This window comes from Osmia bicornis, chromosome 2 (assembly GCF_907164935.1).
Source record: "Osmia bicornis bicornis chromosome 2, iOsmBic2.1, whole genome shotgun sequence".
Lineage (NCBI taxonomy): Eukaryota > Metazoa > Arthropoda > Insecta > Hymenoptera > Megachilidae > Osmia > Osmia bicornis.
The window spans coordinates 13,306,785-13,330,561 of NC_060217.1; the positions used below are offsets into that span (position 1 = coordinate 13,306,785).

Here is a 23,777-nt window from a genome sequence, read left to right on the forward strand (position 1 = left end):
CCCTAATTCTAAGACCTTCGAAGCTACATCGTAAAAGTCTGGAACAGAAATTCGATTTAACGAACAATGAAATAAAAATGGTGATTCCATGGAGTAAAGCACCCGTTCACAAAGATTCTGGGGGATGAAAGGAACATTAGCCTGGCAATCGATCAGCCTACGTGGAAAATGATACGCTCAAAAGTATAACATGTACATATATACATAACGAATGAACGACAGCTTCTGTGTATATATACATTACGTGTGCGACCATAAATGTGTAATATATTCATGTATTCCATCGGTTGCGTTCTTCGCGAAAATGCCTCGCCTCGAGCCTCTAATTATGCTCGCGATCAATCAACATTTAACTGTGCTACAATTTCTCGATGCCTAAACATCGTTTTGCACAGCTAAACCGAACGTCGCGTCGTTCATCATCGGCTATTCCGTTGTGGACATAAACTACCCTTTAGGAAGATGCGAGGTGGAAATAGAAGACCATAAAGGAAGGTTTTCGAATTTGGATTCGAAACAACAGTGGTCCAATTAAAACAACTTTCTCCTAATCCCACATTCATCCCCATTACGTATCAATTTTTGATAAAATAAAAACAAATAGTTTGTCAGTCATTTACGTTTTGTATCTAAAATGTGTCGATAACTCGAGTTTTTCCAGGTTTTCATATCGCAGCTTGAAATTCGAAACACAGAGCGTGTGTAACTGTGTTAAAATGGAAAACAATTCGCTGGAAAGTTGTGTAATCGTTTAAACAACGGTAGATGGTATTGTATTTGTAATTCGTCTAATTATTATTTATTCTATTTAAGTATTTAAGAAAAGAGAAAGGGAAAAACGATGATAAGCCTGTATGTCTTGTTACCACGTTCATATTTTCATTGGCGGAGAATATAATTTGTACATACTGTCGAATAAACTCGTCTACGATGCGTGAAATTGCTTCATCTTATACATCCTTATTTCATCGAAACTTCAAACAGAAGATTTGAATGGGAAGAAACGCGTCGTAAATTATGGAGCGATTCGTGAAAAATAGGCACTGTCAACGTCGGGAATTGAACGAAAGACCTTCTTCGAATTCGCAACCAGGTACTTTATCTACTGCGACAGTCAGATGTCATCCTTCCTCTCAGGATTTCTCTTAAGGGAGCACGACACTGACTTAGGCAAAATTAATTTCTTCTTTTTATTTGCATAATGGCAATTTTTATAAGATTAATTCTCGCCTTAATCATTAGCTGTTCGATCGATTAACACGTCGATCGCGTGCTTGAACTGTCACGATCCACCCGCTTTCCCTTCAACTTTACATAATTCCGCACGGTCATCCCGACGCGGTTTTCGAGCTCGTAAATTCTTGACGACACCGTCCCGTACACGCTCACGGACACCGTGTGCGTTGAATCGCGAGTAAAAAGACGGCACACGCCGAAGAGAAATAAAATTTCTTCGTCTTCCTCCATTTCCTTTTACGGCCTACGCTCTGTACCAGCTGTAAAATCCAGCGACCAACCGGCGCCATGATATGTCGGAGATGCCACTGGAACGATCGTATCGCCTTTCTCATTGTCACTTATTTACTCGTATCCTGACCAGAACGATCTTGCACCATAAACCCCTCGCAATCGTGTATGCCCTGCGACCGATGCCGGTCATTTATCGTAACTTAAATATCGCATTGAGTTTCGAGGATGATTTATGAAATATGCCAAGTGCTCTGTTTTCAATCGAAAATGATAGATCATCGAAAGAGATTATAATAATGAGCTTTCCGGATGAAAAGCTTTATTGTTTGTAATTTCATTCTATTCGAATCTGTACAGAATCCTTCAGTTTTAACAAGCTATCGTATCAGCTTTCGATCAGTTTCCAATATTCAGGACTTAATTAATGCGTTCATCTATCCCGTTGTAAATTGTAATTGATTTAGGTACGATTCCAATTGCGAGTCAATTAAAATATTCTATTACATTCAATTCATTCTATTTGACTTTAAAGAAATGATGAACAGCGAACGATCGCTCCGGATCGTTAGAGAAAATTTCAGAGTGATGAAGGCACATTTGTCGCTGACAGAACCTCCTCGTATACAATAACAATCTGAAATATCCGTTAGATTCTTTTATAACAATTGTATTTACAAAATGTCTTGTGTGCACTATCAGTCGTCAGATCCGTCAAGAGAGAGAAGCTACTATGATGGCCAATGCAATCGTTTCGTTTCCTCTTCCTATACCCCACGAAATCAAACGGCGGATACCTATCGAAGTGGTACGCAACGTTAATTACAATTTACATACCGATTGATTCACTTTTAGAGGTGTAGTGATCGTTAGCGAAATTAATTCGATCACTGCGAATGAATCGTGTACTTTGACTCGTAGGATATTGCGCCGGTTGGAGGATGCACGAGTTTCAAGGGAACAACGTCGAAACACCCACGCCAGGTAAAATGAAACTCTCAAAGGAAAAGTTTGCTCTCCAAAGCGATCCTTTCAGGCAGATGATTTAACTTCTGTAAATGTATGCACGTGCACGTATGCTGAAAAGAAAATGATTTTATGTGCGATTTCCTATTCCGTTACTGACGCAAGCTGCCGGCTATTTCCCTATCGATTTGCTCCTTTATTTTTCAAACGTTTTTGCAACACTGCTGCTTTTGACGCGTCAAACATTAATTCTTTAAGGAGAAGGGTGCATTCAGATATTCTGTTTAGGGTTTAAATAGAGTATCCTTTATAAAGAAACTCCAGGCGTCGATATATCATCAAGCAAAAAATGTTGTTCATTGATTAAAAAAAGGAATATAGATGGACCGGAATATTAATGGTGATTTCGTATAGTGATTGTTGTTTAATAGCTTAATAGCTAACGGGCTAAAATTCCATCGCACGAGATACGTGTTCAATGAATTAAACGTATAATTACTAACTGGATAATAAAATGATGAACAGTCAGATAGCAGAGATTCAACTGTACTTTGATCCTTTCGCTTTACGACTGTAATGTTCGATCAGAAAGTGCTGACGCCATCGTGGTACAATCTTACAATTTATTGCCTAAAGTATAATTTATATTATTATTAATTCTACTTTCATCGATTTTAAATAGATATTAATCTAATCTACAATTTTTCTTCTTAGGCAAGGGTGAACCAGCGTTCTCGGATCCTCGAATACATACTCCAAGAGCCACGTATAAACAGGAAACGACGATACACGGAGACCAGCTCGCAATCGAGAAAATGCAAACGAAAATCAAGTTTCTCGAGAACAGCAATATTGTGATGCAAACACGTAATCAGAAGCTTATCACCGAGAACAAAGCTCTCATGTCCCGGTGAGTACTAATGGACAAGTTTAATTCATATTCGCTCCAGTTTGCATACAAGAATCGATAAAATGGATGCTTTTGTAATAATTTGTAAAATAATTAACTTGAAAGGTTGTTCTTCGTGGTATGTATTGTGTTCTTTTCCGATCGAGATAACCAGAACTTTGATTTGAAAGAAATCATTTTTCCATGGAATTTTATGGAAACTTTACCTCCATGAATATTTACTAAAATAATATTACAAAATGTTGAGACGGAAATGTTTTAAACAGAGAGGAATTTTCAGAGTTTCATTATCGATTGAAAATTTCGTGTGCTTTATACATGTAGAAAATGAAATAATATTTTCAGCGATGGGAGGATCAACTTTATCTCTTTAACGTATTTTCATCCTATCTGTTCACACAATTTTAATCATTGAAATACCATTATCATATATTCTACCTTCAAATAATTTTTACTTAGAAAGCAAGAAGATTATATTGCTTCGAGAGAAATTCAACTTCAATGATTTCATTAATTTATTCTCTGTTATATTGTGATATTTCTTTGCAAGATTGGAAGAGGAACAGGACGAGGTGAGGGGGCTCGAAAAAAAGATAACGTCCCTTCAAGAGGAACTCGACTGTGATAAACTGAAGCTGGAAGAAATGAAGAAGGAAGCGGAAGCCAGTGTATACAAATGTTTACCCTTGCCTTACGTTTTCAAGCTGAAATTTTACTTTCGTTTTAGAAAAAGAATGCGTGCATGCTGAAAGCAAATGCAACCTCGACTACTAATATACCGAGGATCGATCGAGGGGTACAAGTTTGGGCGGTGTGCATGGGATGTCGAAAGAAACTGGAAAGTTGTGAGAAACAACCACCCACCGTTACCATTACCAAGTAAACTTTTTTAATTGAAAAGTTTTTCGTCGTAAAATTATAAGAATATTTGAGTATTCTTCTTTCTCTATATCGCGATAGATCCGAGCTGGAAGTATTAGAGAAGGACATGCAAACCCTAAGGGACACCATAATCGCTAGAGAAGAAGCGTGGGACAAAGCGATGGAACGGGAAGAAAACTATCGACAACAATTAACGCGATTAACAACAGAGACCATCACTGCTCGTCACCTTTCTGAAACTCGTCACGACGAGCTTAAGACAATGACGAATGCACTCTCGGTAACGAGAAATTATTTAAACAATCCTGACGAAATTAAGCAAAAAAAAATAGTGTCACAGATATGATCTTCCGTTTTAATAATTTGTGAATTCTTCTCAACTATCTCGTTTCTTATTTCTTTGCTTTTCGTTGGAATCTCGTTAAATTAATCTGGTTTCACCACCAGGAAAAGGAGTCTGAGCTGAAGACGCTTGAAAAGGACAATTTCAACTTGAGGAAACTGCTAACAAAGCACTACAACGTGTATCAAAGGTAAAGAAACTAAATTCTACTATTCAATTTGAAGGAACAGGAAGCAAAATAATTGAATTCCTCTAGTCAACAGGTCGATAGGTAACTAGAATAAATATAAGCAATTAAGGTAAGAGGAATGAAAGAAATTAACCGGAGTAATTTACTAGAGAGCTAGTGGACAGTGGGTAGCGAAACGAAAAGGAAAAGCGACGAGAAAATCATTAGATCGTAGCGGAACATCTCGCTTTTTGCCAGGGTCTCGCATCGTAACCCCTCTATCCCTTAAAACGGGCTACACTCTCCGCATTTTAGTCGTTTCATTAGTGAAACGACCGCCGTAATGTACCGCGGAGAATGCCGCTTCAAATTTCACGTAACGAGATGCGAGCTTCCTCTACGCCAGACACTCTGGCATTTCGCCTTTTCACTCTCACCTTTCTCTCCCTTTCCTTCTTCTTCTTGATGTGTAAAGGATCGTGTTAAATGCACCGGAAATTTCATTTCAATATATGTACCCGTTGGTTGTATCTCAATCGATTCATTTCTTCTTATTTTTTATCTGAAAAATATTGAACGTTCATTATGTATGATGAAGCTTTTAAGAATAGGTACAGTTCTTTTTTTATACGTGAAAAAGATTTTTTCCTTTCAGCCCGCTACAATTTTGAGGCCACCTGGCATGTAAATGATTTTAATTATCGATAAATTTGTAATTGCAGGGGACAAGAAGGAATCGAGATAAATGAAAAAGATCAAAGGTACATCGAAGAAATTGCTCGAATGACCAGTGTAAAGTCTAAACAGAAACCAAAATCAAAAAGCGCCTGTTCCGAAAGAACCCCTCATACGATTGCTCACCAAATTGCAATTAGTCCACGTGAGAGAAGTGTAAAAACAACGAAGGATCAGACAAGTTCGTTGAGGGAAACGAAACGATAAGAGAAATGATTTTTTTGTTAAAAATATTCGCAAAATGATACATCAAATTTATTTGTATCATATTTTCAACTCTGGAATGTCGATAGTCAATAATGAAGTGATCGTCCGTCTTAATGTTTATATTCTTAATTATAATTTTATAATTATATCTTTCTTTGTAAATGCGGGCAGTGGGGCTGGGCATGCCTTTGTTCTCGAGGGATCATGATTTTGAGAAAAAAGTTATTAAAGTAATTGTTTGACAATACAAAAAGATCCCTCGAATTAACGAAGGGGACACTGAGGAAAACCCCCCGGAATAACCACACAGCATTACTTCAGTGGGGTCCTAAAGATCCCTTCTTCAACATCTGCAAGGAGCGCTTTCGGGTGACGGGGGTCCTGAAGAACCCTTCTTCACATATGCGGGTAGCGCATACGGATGACTGGGGTCCTGAGGATCCCGACAGGCAGCGCGCTAGCGCCACCTATTGGAGAATCGCGGAAACTATTCGACAAGTAGTTTCCGCCGTTCTCCGGTAGATGGCGCAGGTCCTCCCTTTCGGAAAGTCGATAAGTCGTCGAGTAGTTTCCGCTGTTCCCCGATAGATGGCGCAGGTTCCCCCCTTTCGGAAAGTCGATAAGTCGTCGAGTAGTTTCAGCCGTTTTTGTATAGATGGCGCTAAGATCGAATTTTTAAAAAATTTTTGGCGGTTTTTTCAAAACATATGCTTGTCAAACAATTATTTTAATAATCTTTTCGGTCTTGTTCTAATTATAACTGATTTCTAAACAATATAATTATAAGAATTCAAAATTGTGTCTTTTTAGATGTGATTTATTCTGCAATTAATTTATAATTAACATGTGACGCCACCAAAGGCTTCATAATGAAATCTTCATCTGGTATCGGTAATATATCAAAGCAATTTGCTGTCTTTTTCTTTTCCGATTCAATAATGTCTCTCTTCCTGTGAAATATAATTATTAGTATCAGAGAAACAATTAATATGTATTATTTTCTCGCTGTACCATCCAAAGAATGGAAATAAATGCGTAGAAACACATCTATCCTTGGCATTTAAATGGATTAGCAATACTAGTACCATTATTCATTTAGAAAATATTCACACGTGCTAGATTTTCATTTCATTCTCACCCCTTCACAAACATCACCTTCCCTTTTTATTCTCTTACTGGCATTAGTTGAATACTTATTTTTCTAGAATTATTACCGTTTGTGCAACGATCGCGTAATACTTCTGCTTTCTGCTTTCTCTGTCCTCTTTCGCGAATGCAACTTCTATCGAGTTCATTGCAAGATCGAGTTTCCGTTCACTTCCTTGTACGATGACCTCTAGCAGCAAAATTCCTATGCATTTGCGCAGCCTGTACTAATGACAATAAAAATGTTTCTTTGCGCGTCAGATCACGGTACCAGCATAGAATTAATGATCCATGTCGTAGGCGAAGACAATTTGAACGAATTGATATCTTCCATTACCGATTACCTGCAAAGGATTCACTGATTACAAATGACGCAATGGTAATTCCCTCGTTACACGACCAGTTAAAATGGAAATACGTGTTTCATGAATTTCTAAATGAGGACATGTCTCATGCTTCCTCCCTTCTTAAAATTAGAGAACAAATTGTGCGTCAAGCTTAAAAATAATAGATAGTTACCTATTCAATAATCTTTTACAATAGTCCACCATATGTACTATTTTCTTTGTCCATGGAAGTATCGGAATATATAAAATAAAATAAAAACAATTGTGCGCAGAAAAAAATTATAGTCATCGATGATTTCATACACCAATTGCTGCATTTGGTTGTGAATCTTATTTTTCCGTGTTTTGCAACAGTGTCACCTATTAGTCACTATACCAATGTATATACCTGTGGAAAAAATAAACGATTACAATTAGAATGAGAAGAATAGGAAAAATAGGCAGTATCATAAACATTCGTTGCTAATGAGCAGTGCTTTCATGGTTTGATCGTTCCATTCGAATAGCGTAGTTCCTTCTTTTTTTTCATAAATAAGATTGACGTAAGATATTGATCTGTAGAAAAAAAACAAAAGGAGAACCACAAAAGCCAGGCTACACCAGCTGATCGGTAGTCACCTTGGAAGATTGCATAATTAAACGCATAACAGAAGACGTACACTAAAGGAACTTAAAATAAAACAATCGACTTTTTATGTGCACTTCCATTATACGATCGGTCGGTGAGTTCAATTCCTAAGCAAATAATAATGTTGAATTTGAGATTGAGGGTAACTCTCGATATCAAGGTAATACTGTATTTTCAGCTGCAAACAAAAGATTATTATCAATGTTGCGATATTATTATTTGCAATGGTATTCAACAAAAATTCTGTTATTAGAATTATCTTGAACTCTTTGTATAGCTAAGTACGATAATACTGTTTCAATTGCAAACATTTGCTTCTAGTGGGTATTAAAAAGAAACATTGTTGATTTTAAGATCTACAGAAAAATTATAAAAGTTTATTCAAAAAAGAGGTACCACTAAATTTTAAATTGTTTCAACTTTTAAAAGAAGTTGAACTATGAATATATTTGCATGTTTGCATCTTCCAACATATCAAAATAACAAAAGAAGAAGAACAAGAAATTCCACACGAAAAGAGGAATGGATCAGAATTGCAAATTTTCTAAAAATCCAAACGTTCATTAGTGACCTCACCAGGAATTACTACGAGAAGCATAAAAGCATTCCTAAATACAAAAAATGCAAAACTCTTACAGCAATCTTAGTTACGCCAATGTCTTCGCCTCGAAGGCCTCCATCCCTCCATTTCAAGTAAATTCCAAAATAAAAAGAAAATTGCTAAGCATTTCTTCGAAACAATTTGCACCTCTTCCAACGAATACCTCTCCAATACCGAATTCTATCTCGATAACGTTGGAAGTCGCTGACGGCATCACAAGAGGATCTCATTCGCATTTCCGGTTTGATCGGTCAGCCAACTTGACCCTATACCGGTCTTCTCGTTGATTTTGCCGCGATCATTATGCAGATGCTGCACGTGAAACACGCTACTTATGAATACATCACGTCCGCACGCGTGACCAGGGTGAATGTTCATCCTCAGGATTCCCGAATCGTTGGAGGGACGGCACGCGCATAGCAGGGAATCCCGATAAACAGGTACGAAAGTTTCCTCCATCGCCTCAGCTTACTCTCTCCCTTGCAATACAGTATTCTTCATTCACGCATCCAACTCTCAGTGTGCCGTGTCTCGCCGCGATCGGTGCATCCTACAAGCGCCAGCAACTTTAGTAAGATCACGGTGTTCGCCACGATTCACCCTGTTACGTCAAGAAGATTTATACGTCGCTCTAGGTATACGTACACAACAATTTATTTTTGCCATCAGTTCTCTTCTAAAGTGTGTCTGATGCAAAGTTGAATCATCTTCTGTGCTTGGTCAGATTTATGCTTCTCTATCTTCTGAATGTTGTGATGCTATTGATGGTTTTGGAAAATTTTTACACAACTTTTCTGTGAAAGTCTTGGTATTCTCAGTGAAATATTTCAGTGGTGATCTTATTGCTTGAATTCTGTAAATGAGAATGAGAGGTATTATGTCATGTTTCTGTTTAAATTTTATGGGCATTATGAATTTTGCAGAAACTGATTGAATTAATTTATAATCACGCTTTAATTTTCATTCGACGGAGAATTTTAAAACGACGCACCGTAAATCATCGATTATGTACAGCTGTTAAAACTTCACCGTCCAATCAATTCTTTTGATTGCATTGAAGTCATTTTGCAATAGGTTGCCGTTGATGAAACAGTTCAAACACGCACAATAATAGACTGCACGGTTTTCAATAAAACATTCCAATGTACAGATAACACACCAAGAAACTCCGAGCAACTGGAGTGGAAGTATGCACAAGGAAAAGTCCTTCTGAACGTATTTCGTACAAAAAATAATCAGAGTATTCTGTTGAAATGTAGAGATATAAATAATTTACAACCATGTATTTTTCTCCTTCAAAGTTAAACCTATAATATAAATCATGTATATGAGTAATAGATCTCACGAAATATTAGTTTCTTAAACATTGTACTGTTAGACAGAGGCGCGTTAGAGAAATAGAAGAGAGTGATTGTCACGTCGCTGATTCATTTCAAGCTGTAGCTTTTTCCAGTCGAAAAACTACTGCTCATTTACCATCAATTAGTGAACTATTCTTTATTCTATTTTCTTTAGTTCTTTATTTCCCACTTCTCACTCAATGTAGCGGAATTCTACTACATTTGGCCTATTATTACACGTAGGCTGAAATTAATCTATAGATGTTTATCTAATCAATGTATCGAATAACGTCTAATTCACACCGTCTAATGCGCATAAAAAATCGTACCGAATCAAAAAATACACGTCTAACAAATATGCGCGAATTAGCGCAATAGTGAAATCGACTAATTGTAAGAATAATCCGTAGGCGCTTAGCGAACAAATGTGTCAAGGAACGGTCACATAAGTTTAGATTAATCCGCAGGCATTTAGCAAACGAATTTCCCAAAAAACAGTTACGTAGGGCGAAATTAATCTAAAGCTGTTTATCTAATCAATATATTGAAGGACGTCTAATTCGTACCGTCTAATGCGTATAAAACATCGTACACGTGAAGTATTATTAAGTGAAACTACCGAAACAAAAAAATATACTGATCGAATTGAGCAACCTCCTCCTTTTTCGAAGTCGGTTAAAAACAGTCGCCAAGTAGAATTGATGTATTAGAGTAAAAAGTAGCAAGTGAGAATCATCTCTGGAGTTCAAAGAGTTAAGTTCTTCCGATGATTAATAAAGACGAATGTCTTAAACCCTTTCACTGCAGGCAGCGCACACTTATTTCAACCTTAAATCCTCTGATCTAGTGTATTGCCGATCTGGATTCTCTGCGTCCAGATTTGGACGATAATGTCGAACGAAACAGGTTTCGCAAATACGTATACAAGTGGTGGATACATTGGCCGACCAACCAGTGATCTTAGTTTCTTCCAGTCGTCAAACGTTACAGCATTTCGCTGCCAACCATAATTGCTTCTTTCTTCCCTGAACGTTAGATCCAACAAAAAGGGGGCGCATTCCAAACGTGAGTTCTTGTTATATGTAGATTCCTAATCTTGTTATAGATAACATCAGAATTATATATTTTTCGAACATGAGATATCGATCGAAGATTAATGTTTTAAGTTGTTTAAGTAGTCAAACTTCAATTTGACTCCAATTTGATTGCTGGCTATCTCAAACGGTTGTAGTTTACCTTGGATAAACGCAAAAGTCATTTCTCCCCTCTTGGGTTTTTCAAAGGGGCATTGCAAACATACTTTCACTGCACCCAAGATCCGGTACTACGTAGTACCATCCATTCCTGCCTCTCCTTTTTACTGTTCCTGTTTTTAACGATCATTCAAGCCACTTGGTTTTCGTCGAAAGCGAACGTGAAAGGAGCTCGCTTAAGCATAGCACCATTGCCCTTAAAAATTTTTATTCTTAATGCGTTCACCCCAGATGATGCCTACAAACAACAAGGTCATCAAATTGATCAGGCATCAAGGTAGCCGATTGTCAAATCAATGCTTTAATTTACAATCTTGTTATATTGGGACCATGATCCATCAGTCGTTCAAGTCCTCAAATGAAACTTTATTTTAAAAGCTAGCTTTCCTGGAATACGTTTCTGTATCGTGAACGGCGTGCATGGAATGTCGAAGATTCTTTGCAAAATAACTGAAATTTCAAACATTCAAATGTACTCGAGTCTCGCATGACTCATATCTAATCATACGGTAGACTGAAGAAACTTTATACAGTAGGAATTTGAAACGTATTCATCTCTGTCAAACCTCGAAACTTGAACATCCGTATCTTCATCATGTTAGAAATTACACACGTGTCATGATAAGGGATGGCTCTCTGTTCCCTTTGATATGAACGTACTACTTTTAAAACGTGTGCACAATTATAATCCTAGAATCAATATAGGTTGTTCCATTGATGAGAAATTAAACGGGGATGATATTACGAATTTACCTCCCTATTGACACGTTAATTTTATTAAACATAAAATCGCTTAACTTTTATTTTTAACTCGGTAAACAATGTAAATAAATACCAGAAATGAAATTTGTCAACAAATGATTGATTAAAATATTTTTATATCCGAAAATATACTTCAATTCATAAAAACGTTACCAAATATCATCATTCGATAAAGCAATCCGATCAATTTTACCCTTTATCTAAAACGAGCTTGATCGCTATCGTTCTTTCTACAAGCAAATGCCTGGCTAAGCGTAGTATCTTTATCCTTTTGAAAAGAAAAGAGACATACTAAGTGTTCGGCTTTGACGGGAGATCCTCGTCATAGATATTATCACGAGACAGTTTATTACCTCCAATGATAGCAAAGGAATCAACCCGAAGCATCGCGCGCCGTCTATATATAGGTGTATACTCGTTCCCGTGTAAAAGTTAAGTGATTAGTAGTGTGTCAACTCTCACGATTATACGGAACACCTGAAGTGCTCTCAAATAAATAAAAGCGAACCAAGCAAACAGGTGTCGCGCCGTTAACGTCGCCACGTCTAACTAATTCGCAGATTTCAAAAGGTAAGTTGATAACGAAAGTGCGCAAACTGTGATGACCGTATAGAAGCTATCATTAATTTTGATAATTATCTTATACCTTCCTAATATGTATCAATTAAGTAGCAATTAGTAATATTAGTATTAAAAATTAGAAAAGAAAACAATTTTAGCACAAAATTGTACATACTTATCTGACACTAAAGTGTTAGCTGATGTTGATTTCATGTAATCACGGTGGTAATTCAATAACTGTCTGTGTGAAGCAAGTTTTTCGTAGCATCTGCACATTCCAAATAAAGAGCGATGATAATATTACAGAATGCTTGTATTGTTCGTTCAAATACTGTCTGGTGTACCTATGGATAGAAAAATGATGAAATTTTATATTAGATTATTAGTATTTTATCAATCTATATAACTACTCTATTGAGTATACTTTTCGAATTGTGCAATACATACATGTAATTGATGTTCATATCGAGTTCTGTAATTAAACAATTTCAAGAGGCACTTAATCATCTCCTGATTCGATATCTTCATATTTGATATTCACAGACATACTCGTGTTACTAGCACAGTTACGAACGAAACCTGTCTTCGCAATTATTATCATTATGAATTAGCTACAAATTTGGTACATCTTAATCATTATAAATTTTGTAACCATAAGTACATTTCTAAGAATTGGCTAATTTTCTAAAAAAAAAAAAAGCACATATCAAATCTTATATTGGTAAAAAAGAAGTCTTCGTTTTCTGAAGAGAATAAAATTACCGAGGATACTGTAATTCTCAATGTACATAAACATCATCCAAATGGTGTCTTCATGAATCACGATGATTAATCGTCTGGAAAAAAAATGAAAAACACGAAAAAAAGAATGTTGGAGTTGTTATCAGAATATGTATAGGTACTCATTTACATATCAAAAAGAGCCGTTTACGATATTACCGACGAAGAAAAAAGATTAATTACAAAGAATTGTATCACAAACGTGTGACCATCTATTGTTTCCAAAATTAATTAATAAATAATATATGAAATACATAATTCATATCATAAATTATTCACTACTATTCATGTTCATATTGTTTATATGTAAAAATGAGTACTCGTAACACCTGTTGCGACTTATCAACGTAGATCTAAAATGACCCCATTAACAATTTTAACTTTGTAGACATTTGTATGCAAATTACTTATACCTGTTTATTCTTTCCAGAACGCCTCGACTGTTGATAAAGAGAACAATGACGCCATCAGAAGATAACTCTCTTATGGAAAGACTGATCACCACTGATCATTTCCATAATGTTGAAGAAGATCATCAAGATGAAGAGGAAGATGTATACGATGTATTGGTTGCAAAAGGAGTTACTATGATCATTTTATGCGTAGTCAGTACATGCATGGGGATTCTACCAATGCAAATGGCAAAATGCTTGAAATGGAAAACAAGTGACGTCGGAAATCCCAGGTACTAATGTTTCCTCCAACACATTTTAAAAAACAAACTTAGTTTTAACGTTATTTATCACAATTTCATTTGCGTTTTCCTACGGCTTCGAATCGTCTTACCTTCATAGTTGATCAAATTGATAAACCACTTGAAAGCAGGTCACGTGCATATATTGAAAGCAAACACCTCGAGCTTCTAAAGTTTGCGGATTCTATTATCACTACGACGATCATAATGCATTCAGTTTCATGTTGTAATAATTGCAAAGGCTACCTGTGTGATGTAATCTTGCCTACAAACGTAAGAACGAAACAATTCGATGAATTAGTGTCATGCTGAAAAATGATTTTATTACGGTAGGTCAACAAAACTGGTGAGCATACTTTTGGGATTCGGTGGCGGCGTTCTTTTCTGTACAACATTTCTTCATCTACTGCCAGAAGTAAAAGAAGGGGTAGAACATCTTATCGAAGAAAAGAAACTTCCTGAACTCAGCTTTTCATTAGCTGAAACACTTACGTGCGCTGGGTAAGTGAAGATTATCTGATCCGAGATCGCTTTCTTATCGTGAAGCTATCTTCAGAAATTTTTTTTCTAATTATTATAATATGTAAAGAATTTATTTTTTCCTTTACCTAGGTTCTTCTTAATGTATTTAGTGGAAGAATCGGTGCACACGCATTTGAGGAAGAAACAATCCATCAAGGACAATTTCTCGAAGAAGGATGTCAACCGTAGCACCAACGAATTAGTCGAAAATGGGCATTCACACTAGTAAGAAAGATAACGTTTAATAAACTGTACATTGTGAATCGTATGCAAATAATAGGAGATGAAAATACATTCATTGTTGCAGTAACGGGCATTCGCATCACTTACCAGTCATAATGGACGAGAAAGACGACTTCGTCATAAGTTCTCTACGAGGATTATTAATAGTTCTGGGTTTATCCGTGCATGAATTATTCGAAGGACTCGCGATTGGACTGGAAAGCTCAGCCTCTTTCGTTTGGTGCGTTTGCTTTTTGATAAACGAACTATATGTATATATTCTACCTATTCAGCAAAGCTATATCGCTTTCGTAAAATTAAGTGTCAATAGATAAAACTAAGGAAAAGAACGGTAATGTGAAAAGTTAAGTATCATAATCAGGAATACGTGACAACGAGCGTCAAATTGTAAAACGAGCAAATTAGCATTCATGTAAATTTAGACTTTGAAATAGAAAACAAACACAACAATGACCAACGGTGAAGATATCTGTTAGAAAACAATTAGTAGATAGACGTTACATTGACTTGTGGCTAACAGAAGATTGATCACATAACTATATCTTATTTACTTTCCTTAGTAACAGCAAACTCTTAAATGGGAAAAGTTTTCTTCCTATTATCAATTACAAAATCAATATTAATTTCAAAAACATCACTTACTCAATATTTATGGATTCATAATAAAAAATCTCTGTTTTCATTTTCAGGTATATGTTTGCAGCAGTGGCGGCTCATAAATTTGTCATAGCGTTTTGCATTGGCGTGGAGTTAATAGCTTCGAACACCAGAACGTATCTTTCTGTGATTTATGTCTGCACATTTGCGGTCGTTTCTCCTTTAGGAATCGGCATAGGAATGTTACTAGTTGGTGGCGAAAGCGCCGCTGCGAATGGCATACTTCCGGTTCTGCTGCAGGTAAAAACAATTCTTTTATTCCAAGTTTCTATCAATATTAGATTGTTACTGAAACACCCGATTTCGTTGTCGAAATTATGTATATTTATTAAGCCTTTCCTTCGTATATTTATGTACCTTCATTAGCTCTGCTTTCTCTAAATGGTGCATTAAATTATCAATAGGCTTCGCTGAAAACCATTAAGGAAAATCCATTAATTTAACTCTGATCCATAGGTTGCTATAACTGATAACAAGCTATTTCGTATTAAAAGAATGAAAGAAAAATTTGTAATATTCAAACATAATAGAATAATTTTTGTATTTTGAACGTTACAGGGTCTGGCTTCTGGTACATTACTATACGTAGTGTTCTTCGAGATCCTTCAAGAGCATAGAAGCGGCCTCAAACAATATTTGTCCATTTTGGTTGGATTCGCTGTGATGTTTGTACTCCAGATACTCAGTAAGTACAAAATTTACTTTCCACTAACGTTGAAACACTCGATAGTCTACGTTTCACGTCAAAACCGACACAGCATGGATCTCCTGTAAGCAAGAAACAAGTATCAGAGTGAAACGAATCAAAGAAAAACGACTAGTTTTGCGATTAAGGCAAAACGATCGTTGATTAGAGCTTTCTCTCCGTAAACAATGTTGACTCACGGGTGTCGGGAATGCGTTACAATAAATTAAAATAAATTACACGGTCGTGACACGGGAGGTCGCGAACGGTACGATAATTGAAAGACATACGCCGAAATTATCACTCTGCTTAACATTTATCGACTAAAAACGTGGTCAACAGTCAGTTATCAATTATTAAAGTGTAAGATTTGTACTTAGAGAAGGAAAAGCTGACTTCCATTTTATATTATTTAAGGTAACTCATAAAGTAACAAAACGGGAACATTTTTCTGCGCCAATGATTCAACTACACGTTGAATGATCGAGCCGCCTTTCACCATTAAATCAGCTTCACCCATTTACTCAGAACCATGTCTGATCAAGGTGGAACTGAAAATCAATTGAATTATTAACTGTAAAACCTAGGTGCCCTCTTCAAGAACTGGTTTCTCAAGTACCGTCAGACTAAAATTGTTGGAATATTATTTTCGTCTATTGTAAAGCGTCGATGGTTCGCGTTTTTAACTCCGTTACAAGTGAAAACGATGCAGTGAACTAGATTAGAAATTGAAAGTGACCTGCATTGCGCCATATCGCAAGTTTCTCATCAATTGTAGATCATTTCGGTAAACAGAATTGCAATGCCCTGGAATTCTAGTTATGCATGGTCAAGAAAGATTAATAACCAGCAGCTTAACAGATCTCTGCCGGGGATTCATACGTCAGGCACGTTCAGGTGACACGGCAGTCGGCTTGCTAAACGATAAAGAGAAGAGAAAATAACAAGCATTACGCATCGTTTGAACTGGCAGAAAGCAGCGCAAGTATGCAACCGATCGATCGATCAATGAAGAGCGATCGATCGTCTCCTACCATCAGTCCAGGCACGCGGTGCTTGCCAATCATTCATTCTCCTCCATGCACGTAGCTATGTATCCGCGGCTCCTATCAGCCGCCCGTTCGCCGACAGGTTACCAAACATACTCGTCGAGTTCGTATACCTGCAAACATTTCCATGTCGACCGGCATGGCATCGACGCGAACGAGCAGTCAAAGCGTGTAGGAAGGAGAGAACGAACGATCAACAGTCGGGTAGGGAAGCACCGCGTGGAAGGGGCAGAGAGCAGGAAACGAGTACGGCTCGGACTACGTAAGACGCGAGGGGATCGGAGTCGAGTGGCCAACCAGCCCTGGAGTATCCGATTTACCATCGTACCGCATGGAACAGCACAGTTCGTTCCGGCTCGATCGTTCGCAGCATTTACTTAGGAATCTTCGTCGCATTTTTACGAACTCCTCTTAAAACGAAGCGTAGCATCCTCGATTGCTCGATCAACTCGTTTTCGTAACATTTTAACGTGTTCCAAAGGAAAAGTGAGTTTAAATATTGCAATACCCACGGTTCCACTGGCTTGGATCCAGGACGCGCGATTTCCCGTGGTTTCACATTCGCTAAATCCTTTCAATCTTGATCGTTGCACAGCGTAAAAAAGAACGAGATGAATAGGCCGGTAGATCGTTGATAAAGGCTCTGGTTCCGGATTGAGTCACTCGAAGAATCTGTCTAAAAATTCTTTTGATAAGAATACTAATCTGGCGTCAATGAACGAACGTTAATGAATGTAAGTGATCGGAGATACCTTAATTCATTGTCGGACCGTTTCGAAATTGTTTGGCTTGTGCTAAGTGATAAAGTGGCCATCTCAAACGAGTGAAGGGAGAAGTGGAAGACGCCTGAAGAATCTAGAGCAAATGTTGAGCACGGTGTGAAGGATGAGAGGACTTGTGATGATACTGGAAAAAAAGGACGTTATTAAGTGATGTGAAAAAGAGATAAATTTGAATATTGTTCTTTCTTTTAAAGAGAAATTGAACCAAAGTTCTTTGGTTCAATATAAATTTACCTTCTGAAGTTGAATAATAGAGGGAAAAAAACATGGAAGAACCAACGACTTCCACAATTTTATTGATAGCAAAGATAGGAGCAATGATTGGTCTTGGTTTCGGTTCCTTGATCCTGGGAATGTTACCGTTGATAGTAGGACGATACAGAATCAACCATCGCCAAAAACGACACCGGGGAATTTCCAGCAATTCCAGCACTTGCACTTCGACCTCGGTTTCGAACGCTTCCTCTTCTACCGTTTTCTCCGGATCTGCAACAGATTCGCAAGTACGTTTCCGATGTACGAAGCTATCGCCAAACAACATCAGAAATGTTCAACAATTTAATCCTCAACTGGTACGACTAAATCAAAATAATTCATATTCTTTTCTCGGATCATTCCTTTTGATCCCGTTCACCTGAAACTCGTATAGTAAAATAATCCAACGTTTCAAAAATCAATGTTGATATTATCACATGAATAGGTAGCATACCTAAATTTTATTATCTCCATTGGATCATAAATGAATCATTAAAGATAACAAATTTGTTAACTGTTTGAACTAAACGTCACGTCTTGCCCGTACAAAATACAAAGTAACTGCCGACCAAATGTGTCAACATTTAATCGGTTGCTTATCAGTAATCCGGCCAATTGAGGGTTAAAATAAATTTATCGAACATTCAGCAGTCGTTCCTCTAAAATTACGTCTTCTAGAACGAATGAAACGAAGTAAATTGTAGAAAAATAAAATTCTTATGTCCTCTTGTACAAAGTGGGTTAACATTTACACAAGATAAGCTCGTCGAAGGCAGCAACGATTGTCCCAATTATAAGCTGCGCTTTCTTTCGAGGAACGACTGGGTAACTATGTTCGATAAGAATGATAGAGAAATTCGAAGATAACTTATAATCCCCCCCCCCAGGGCCTGCAAACGTCGTTGTTACTTTGCTTCGGAGGAGGGGTCCTCTTATTCACCACGTTCCTGCATTTAGCACCGGAAGTTCGCGTCAGCGTGGAGAGACACCAGAAGAACGATCAACTGCCAACCTTAGGCACGCTTAGTTTGTCTGAATTACTGTTCTGTGCTGGATTCTTCCTCGTTTACCTCGTTGAGGAGGCGGTGCACGCAGCGTTGACGGGAAAACCCGAGTCTTCGGAGGCTCTCCTATATAGGACAGTCTCTGTACGCAGATGCAACAATCAACCAGGTGCATCGACGACTGCGTCGACAGGTTCAACGACCACGATGTCCACTACGACCAGGTCTACCTGGAGGGAGGGTAACGATGAGTTAGAAGAGAATGAAAACGAATTGAACAAGCAGTCTAAACACGATAAAGCGTTACCAGCTATATTCGTCCTGTCCTCTCCAACGGGGTTATCCTCTGATGAACATAGTCCAGAGAATGTGAGATACCCTTCCGATACAAATCTGAACCAATACCCCAGGACGAAGCAACACGAACATAAGCACGTCCCTGTGACGAAAAATACCTCGATTCAGGGTCTGTTGACCGTTCTAGCTCTCTCTTTCCACGCAATCTTCGAGGGTCTAGCTGTTGGACTAGAACCCTCTATCGGTTCCGTGGTTTATCTAGCTGCAGCTATAGCCACGCACAAACTGGTCATCTCATTTTGCGTTGGAATGGAATTATACGTCGCTGGTGCATCCACCAGGACAACTCTTAGCTACCTGACGATATTTTCCATGGTCACTCCCATTGGTATCGCTGTAGGATTAGCTCTCGACTATTTCAAGAACGACAGCGGAAACTTGGGACCAACGCCGACGATACTTCAAGGAATGGCAGCCGGAACGTTGCTCTACGTGGTTTTCTTCGAGGTGCTCGCACGCGAAAGAGCTAACGAGAAAAGTGGCCTCCTACAGCTGACCGCCATAATTGTTGGCTTCATGTTAATGCTGGGCCTGCAAATCGCCAGTGAGTGTTTATCGAATGAGCATCTATCAGTAAAACTGGTATATTAATTATAAAAATTAATCCTTTCCTAAGATATTTAGTTTCTGATCGTGAGTGGAGTTGTACAGTGAAAGTGCACTGTATATAACTGATTATCAACAATGGATCTATGCGTCTCTCTTATTACTCGCATCTTTTTTTTTTTTTTTTTTTTTTTTTTAATGCTCGATTTACTACGCGAAAGTTTCAGATTTAATTGGAACGAGAGGGAACGGTAACTTTCCAGTGATGATAAAAAGCGAAGTTTTAGGAAAAACTTTCTCCAAGGATAGGCAAACAACGAAGTGAATACAGAATTGTCAAACAAACGTTGCTTTCTGATCAAACAAAGTTTTTCTTCTTTTGGAAGGGAACCGTATATTGGTAGAAATTGTTCTCAGCTAAAAATAATGACCGAGATACTAATTTCAACTGTTCCACCCTATACATAGAAGTGAGTTTCGAAGTTTGCTCGAAAATACTTTCAGATCCTTTGGCAACTACTGTTACCGAGTTAATTGCTCCACGATATCAGGTGTTGTCGACATTTAACGAACGATTGGGAAGTCTTTCATCTCTTAACCTCGGTGCAAACCTATCACCGGTACGCCCTTGGTGCAATCACCACCCACGTGTTTCGATGCACATGGAAACCGCGTCTACACATCGATTTTGACGTCAAATGGTAACGTCGAAAAAGTCAAGGTCACGAAAATACGACTATGAGAAAGCGAACGGTTCCGCCAATTTTTTGGTCGGACGCATTTAATGGGAGCAGGCTAAATCAGCCTTGTCTTTAAGTAGATTCAATCTTCAAGATATTATCATCCTGTTAGTCAGATCTTATCCAAAAGATCAGGAGTAACTCTTGAATAGATAATAATAATTTCATCTTTGATTATTCCACCAGTTACATTTAACTCTTCTTGGTCTTTCATTTAAAAATATACTTCAGAAAATCTAAATTAAAATAAAAGAAACTCGTATTAAATAAAAATTATTTTTCTTCAAATAGGAATATTATAGTCTTGTTTTCCATTAGAGTATTCAGCGTTTTACCTGATTTTAAATCAACGTCAATGTTCATTTTTTATCAATTTTTTGAATACCGGGCCGGCATTCCTTTACAAGATGCATATAATGCATCGTTGATTGCATTGAATAATAGTGCAGGACGTATACGTTAAATGGACGATTTCAATCCGTCTACGCGACTGATTACATACTCGATTTCGCAGATTGACTTCGTTTTCCCCACTGGTATACACGGTGGTTTTTTCATTGCACGACCACAGTCTCCAACATATAGTACAAGTCAATTGCAATTAGGTTGATGACTGATAACGGTGGCATACGACGCAGCGAACTTCTGCTTCGTGGTAACGTTACTCGTCAGAGGAATCGTCGTAACACGCAGCGACAATAAAACTCGGATGTACCTATTAACCTATTAATTCAGGAAAAGTACGTGATATCATTACTGACTTAATCCGTAAACTTCAATAACGAACAATCAAAAAAGATCGATTTAAAAATCGATCGATATATGCTTCTAATACACCTGAAGTTCTTATGATTGTAATTCTTATAAAATACAGACTTCCTTCCGTATATGATTAAACCCACGCTTCTCAGCTATTTCAAACGCGTCAATCTCATCTGTGGCAATAAACATGAGACGAGTTATTTAATAGGTTTATTTACGTCTAATGCTAAATACGAATTCGTAATAACAACTGCTTTTACGGAAGTATCATCCGTTACCAATGTATTTCAATCTCATGATACCCGACTAGCGAAGGTGTGTAATGTACATAAAGTGAAACAATAGGTCACAGTATTTGATTCAGAAACAAATGAATGTAACATTTGCTTACTGTTGCTTACCGGCGTGTCATTCGTTGAGCTTGTTTATATTGTCAGTCGTTGACCTCGTTAAACTTAACCTTTCACTACTGTCTCTCATTGTTTCCTTCTTGTTAATCATCTATGGATGATTACGAATAGTTACATGAAATTTATTATTATCCTTATTTCAGATAAGAAGAGTGAACTTACCTTATGCAAAAGTACATTCTTTCAGATTTCACTTCGCTCAAGTTAGACTGGTTTCGTTACTTTGATGGACATTCGTAATTTACTTTTGAAGAATAGTATTGTAAAAAACCTGATTACCTATAAGCTTTCTCCTCGTATAGCAATGACCCAAGACTGGCAATGACCGCTTTCTCGGCTATTTACCGTGCTTCGGTCTATATTCCCATTTCTGAAGGAAATTCTCTTCATAAGCAATAATTACAAAGATTTTATGTTTTCTAGAAACTTGATATTTTATATAAAAATCAATAAGGATCATTGTAAGTAAATAAAAATTGACGTTACCTGCATAAACGTAGATTTTATCATCTAATAATCTCTACTTTACCGACTGTTCAACAAATATAAATTTAAATAGGTAGTTGACACATTTGCCGCTACTCGCGCAATACCGCGTGTTCAATCACCTTATGTATTCAAAATTTTGAATATTAATAGATTAACAAATACTTAACTATACGTAAGCAAACATTTAAAAATTCTATTTTGTTGTTACAGCCGCACATTCTCATTCCCATTCCCATTCCCATTCCCATTCGCATGGACACTCACATGGGAACGACACCGACCATCACCACGAAGATGATCACGACCACGAATTGGATTCCTACGAATACAACCATTCGAATAAAACAAGCGAACAAATATTTACTGATACAATTGATAAGGTAACAGAAAGCATCGCAGAAACAGTCAGTACTGTTTTATCTTCCTCGATGAAAAATCCAACAAATACTTCATTAAGAATCAGGAATGGAACGAGTTAAAACTTGTTCGCGCGGGGGTGAATCCCTTATTCGCTAATAATTACTCTACGAGACAAATGTCTCTGTGATTGTTACTTATTTTTAGAAATCAGCTAATCGTACTCCGTACAATTTACCAATAATCTTGGAAAATTTTTTAATTTTCTAATTAGTAGAAAAAAACGAAGAGTCTTCGTCGAAGGAAGACAGTATTATAAATCTTTGGTTTCAACGTGAGAAAGGAGAATGATACTATTTAGTATGTATGTACATTAAAGTATGGATGATATTTAAATAGGAAGATTTACAAAATACGATTAAAAGAAGCTGTTATCTTTAAGAAAATACATGTGATACGGTTCACGAGTAAATCGTGCAACCGCGTTACTTATTCTTTTTTTTTTATATAATATAAATTGTATGAAATATCTATACTGAGGACTTTTTTATATCGTAACTAGAAAATCGTATTTTAATTGTATACATATACCGATATTTAAATACATCTTTACATAATATGTATATTGCATGACATCATAATAAAATAAAACATGTTTCAGGTATTCGATTTCAATACTGTATCATTTAAAAGAATCAGTTTTGATATGAAAAAATGATAACTTTTAATCATGTTTTAATGAATTTAGATATTCACAACTTTCACACTCATTATCATTTTACTTCACGATATAAAGTAAGTACATGCGCGTATCATTAAGAATAGTTAGCAGGTGTCACTAATTATAAAGGCGATAGAAATCAAAAACCACATCTTTCACTTGGTTGTAAATTACGTTAATATGAGAGACGTATGGCTATTTGTAAACACATTTTACTAATAACACACAAATCTTATTTTTGAAACCAAAGAATTGTTTTTTGAATGTACATGATATTTTTTGATGTAATAACTAAATCGCGATACAACAATAATGTGTACATACATACCTATAAAGTAAAAAAGTTTTTCAAATAAATAAATAGGTAATTATAAATTTTAGAATAAAATTCTCCATTGAATATTAAT

General features: G+C 36.9%; 2 protein-coding genes and 4 long non-coding RNA genes across 25 annotated transcripts; 2 read left to right on the forward strand and 4 right to left on the reverse strand.

The window, feature by feature from the left end:
- The first annotated feature begins 2,408 nt into the window (after positions 1-2,408).
- On the forward strand, positions 2,409-5,848 carry LOC114877188. The gene is made up of 7 exons (XM_029189436.2): positions 2,409-2,451; positions 3,148-3,343; positions 3,894-4,011; positions 4,071-4,222; positions 4,304-4,505; positions 4,673-4,758; positions 5,460-5,848. The coding sequence occupies exons 1-7, from the start codon at positions 2,409-2,411 to the stop codon at positions 5,677-5,679; spliced, it is 1,017 nt and encodes a 338-aa protein (XP_029045269.2). The 3' UTR covers positions 5,680-5,848.
- Positions 5,849-6,475: 627 nt separating this feature from the next.
- LOC114877177 lies at positions 6,476-13,602 on the reverse strand. 10 transcript variants are annotated; one of them, XR_006830518.1, is made up of 13 exons: positions 13,511-13,602; positions 13,080-13,153; positions 12,765-13,001; positions 12,493-12,661; positions 11,561-11,684; positions 11,305-11,444; positions 9,393-11,232; positions 9,047-9,254; positions 8,437-8,951; positions 7,791-7,978; positions 7,345-7,560; positions 6,894-7,169; positions 6,476-6,629 (listed from the first exon to the last, which is right to left on the reverse strand). It is a non-coding gene; the product is annotated as an uncharacterized LOC114877177 (long non-coding RNA). The 10 variants fall into 10 exon arrangements; XR_006830516.1 differs by having other exon boundaries at positions 11,526-11,684; XR_003789515.2 differs by having other exon boundaries at positions 9,393-10,831; positions 10,978-11,232; positions 11,305-11,684.
- On the forward strand, positions 8,756-23,318 carry LOC114877173 (zinc transporter ZIP1-like). 9 transcript variants are annotated; one of them, XM_029189418.2, is made up of 8 exons: positions 8,756-8,841; positions 13,528-13,782; positions 14,125-14,292; positions 14,404-14,538; positions 14,621-14,776; positions 15,246-15,453; positions 15,772-15,898; positions 22,503-23,318. In XM_029189418.2, the coding sequence occupies exons 2-8, from the start codon at positions 13,556-13,558 to the stop codon at positions 22,769-22,771; spliced, it is 1,290 nt and encodes a 429-aa protein (XP_029045251.1). In that variant the 5' UTR covers positions 8,756-8,841; positions 13,528-13,555; the 3' UTR covers positions 22,772-23,318. The 9 variants fall into 9 exon arrangements, with proteins under 9 accessions (XP_029045251.1, XP_029045247.1, XP_029045250.1 ...); XM_029189414.2 differs by lacking the exon at positions 8,756-8,841 and adding an exon at positions 8,945-9,036; XM_029189417.2 differs by lacking the exon at positions 8,756-8,841 and adding an exon at positions 9,185-9,273.
- Positions 13,706-14,238, reverse strand: LOC114877180. 2 transcript variants are annotated; one of them, XR_003789524.1, is made up of 3 exons: positions 14,148-14,238; positions 13,884-14,056; positions 13,706-13,795 (listed from the first exon to the last, which is right to left on the reverse strand). It is a non-coding gene; the product is annotated as an uncharacterized LOC114877180 (long non-coding RNA). The 2 variants fall into 2 exon arrangements; XR_003789525.2 differs by having other exon boundaries at positions 13,737-13,819.
- On the reverse strand, positions 14,249-15,279 carry LOC114877181. The gene is made up of 4 exons (XR_003789526.2): positions 15,199-15,279; positions 14,644-14,785; positions 14,400-14,535; positions 14,249-14,341 (listed from the first exon to the last, which is right to left on the reverse strand). It is a non-coding gene; the product is annotated as an uncharacterized LOC114877181 (long non-coding RNA).
- On the reverse strand, positions 19,792-22,496 carry LOC114877179. 2 transcript variants are annotated; one of them, XR_003789523.2, is made up of 4 exons: positions 21,966-22,496; positions 21,795-21,894; positions 21,134-21,354; positions 19,792-19,876 (listed from the first exon to the last, which is right to left on the reverse strand). It is a non-coding gene; the product is annotated as an uncharacterized LOC114877179 (long non-coding RNA). The 2 variants fall into 2 exon arrangements; XR_003789522.2 differs by having other exon boundaries at positions 21,795-22,496.
- Positions 23,319-23,777: the final 459 nt, after the last annotated feature.

What these genes read in the sequence shown, in the direction of transcription:
- LOC114877188 (XM_029189436.2), top strand. Translation starts at nt 2,409, where the DNA reads ATGCACGAGTTTCAAGGGAACAACGTCGAAACACCCACGCCAG. An exon ending in CGTCGAAACACCCACGCCAG is followed by an intron (nt 2,452 to 3,147) that starts GTAAAATGAAAC and finishes TTTTCTTCTTAG; the next exon opens with GCAAGGGTGAACCAGCGTTC. An exon ending in CCCACCGTTACCATTACCAA is followed by an intron (nt 4,223 to 4,303) that starts GTAAACTTTTTT and finishes ATATCGCGATAG; the next exon opens with ATCCGAGCTGGAAGTATTAG.
- LOC114877173 (XM_029189412.2), top strand. Translation starts at nt 17,996, where the DNA reads ATGGAAGAACCAACGACTTCCACAATTTTATTGATAGCAAAGATAGGA. An exon ending in AACAATTTAATCCTCAACTG is followed by an intron (nt 18,302 to 18,871) that starts GTACGACTAAAT and finishes CCCCCCCCCCAG; the next exon opens with GGCCTGCAAACGTCGTTGTT. An exon ending in GCTGGGCCTGCAAATCGCCA is followed by an intron (nt 19,890 to 22,502) that starts GTGAGTGTTTAT and finishes TTGTTGTTACAG; the next exon opens with CCGCACATTCTCATTCCCAT.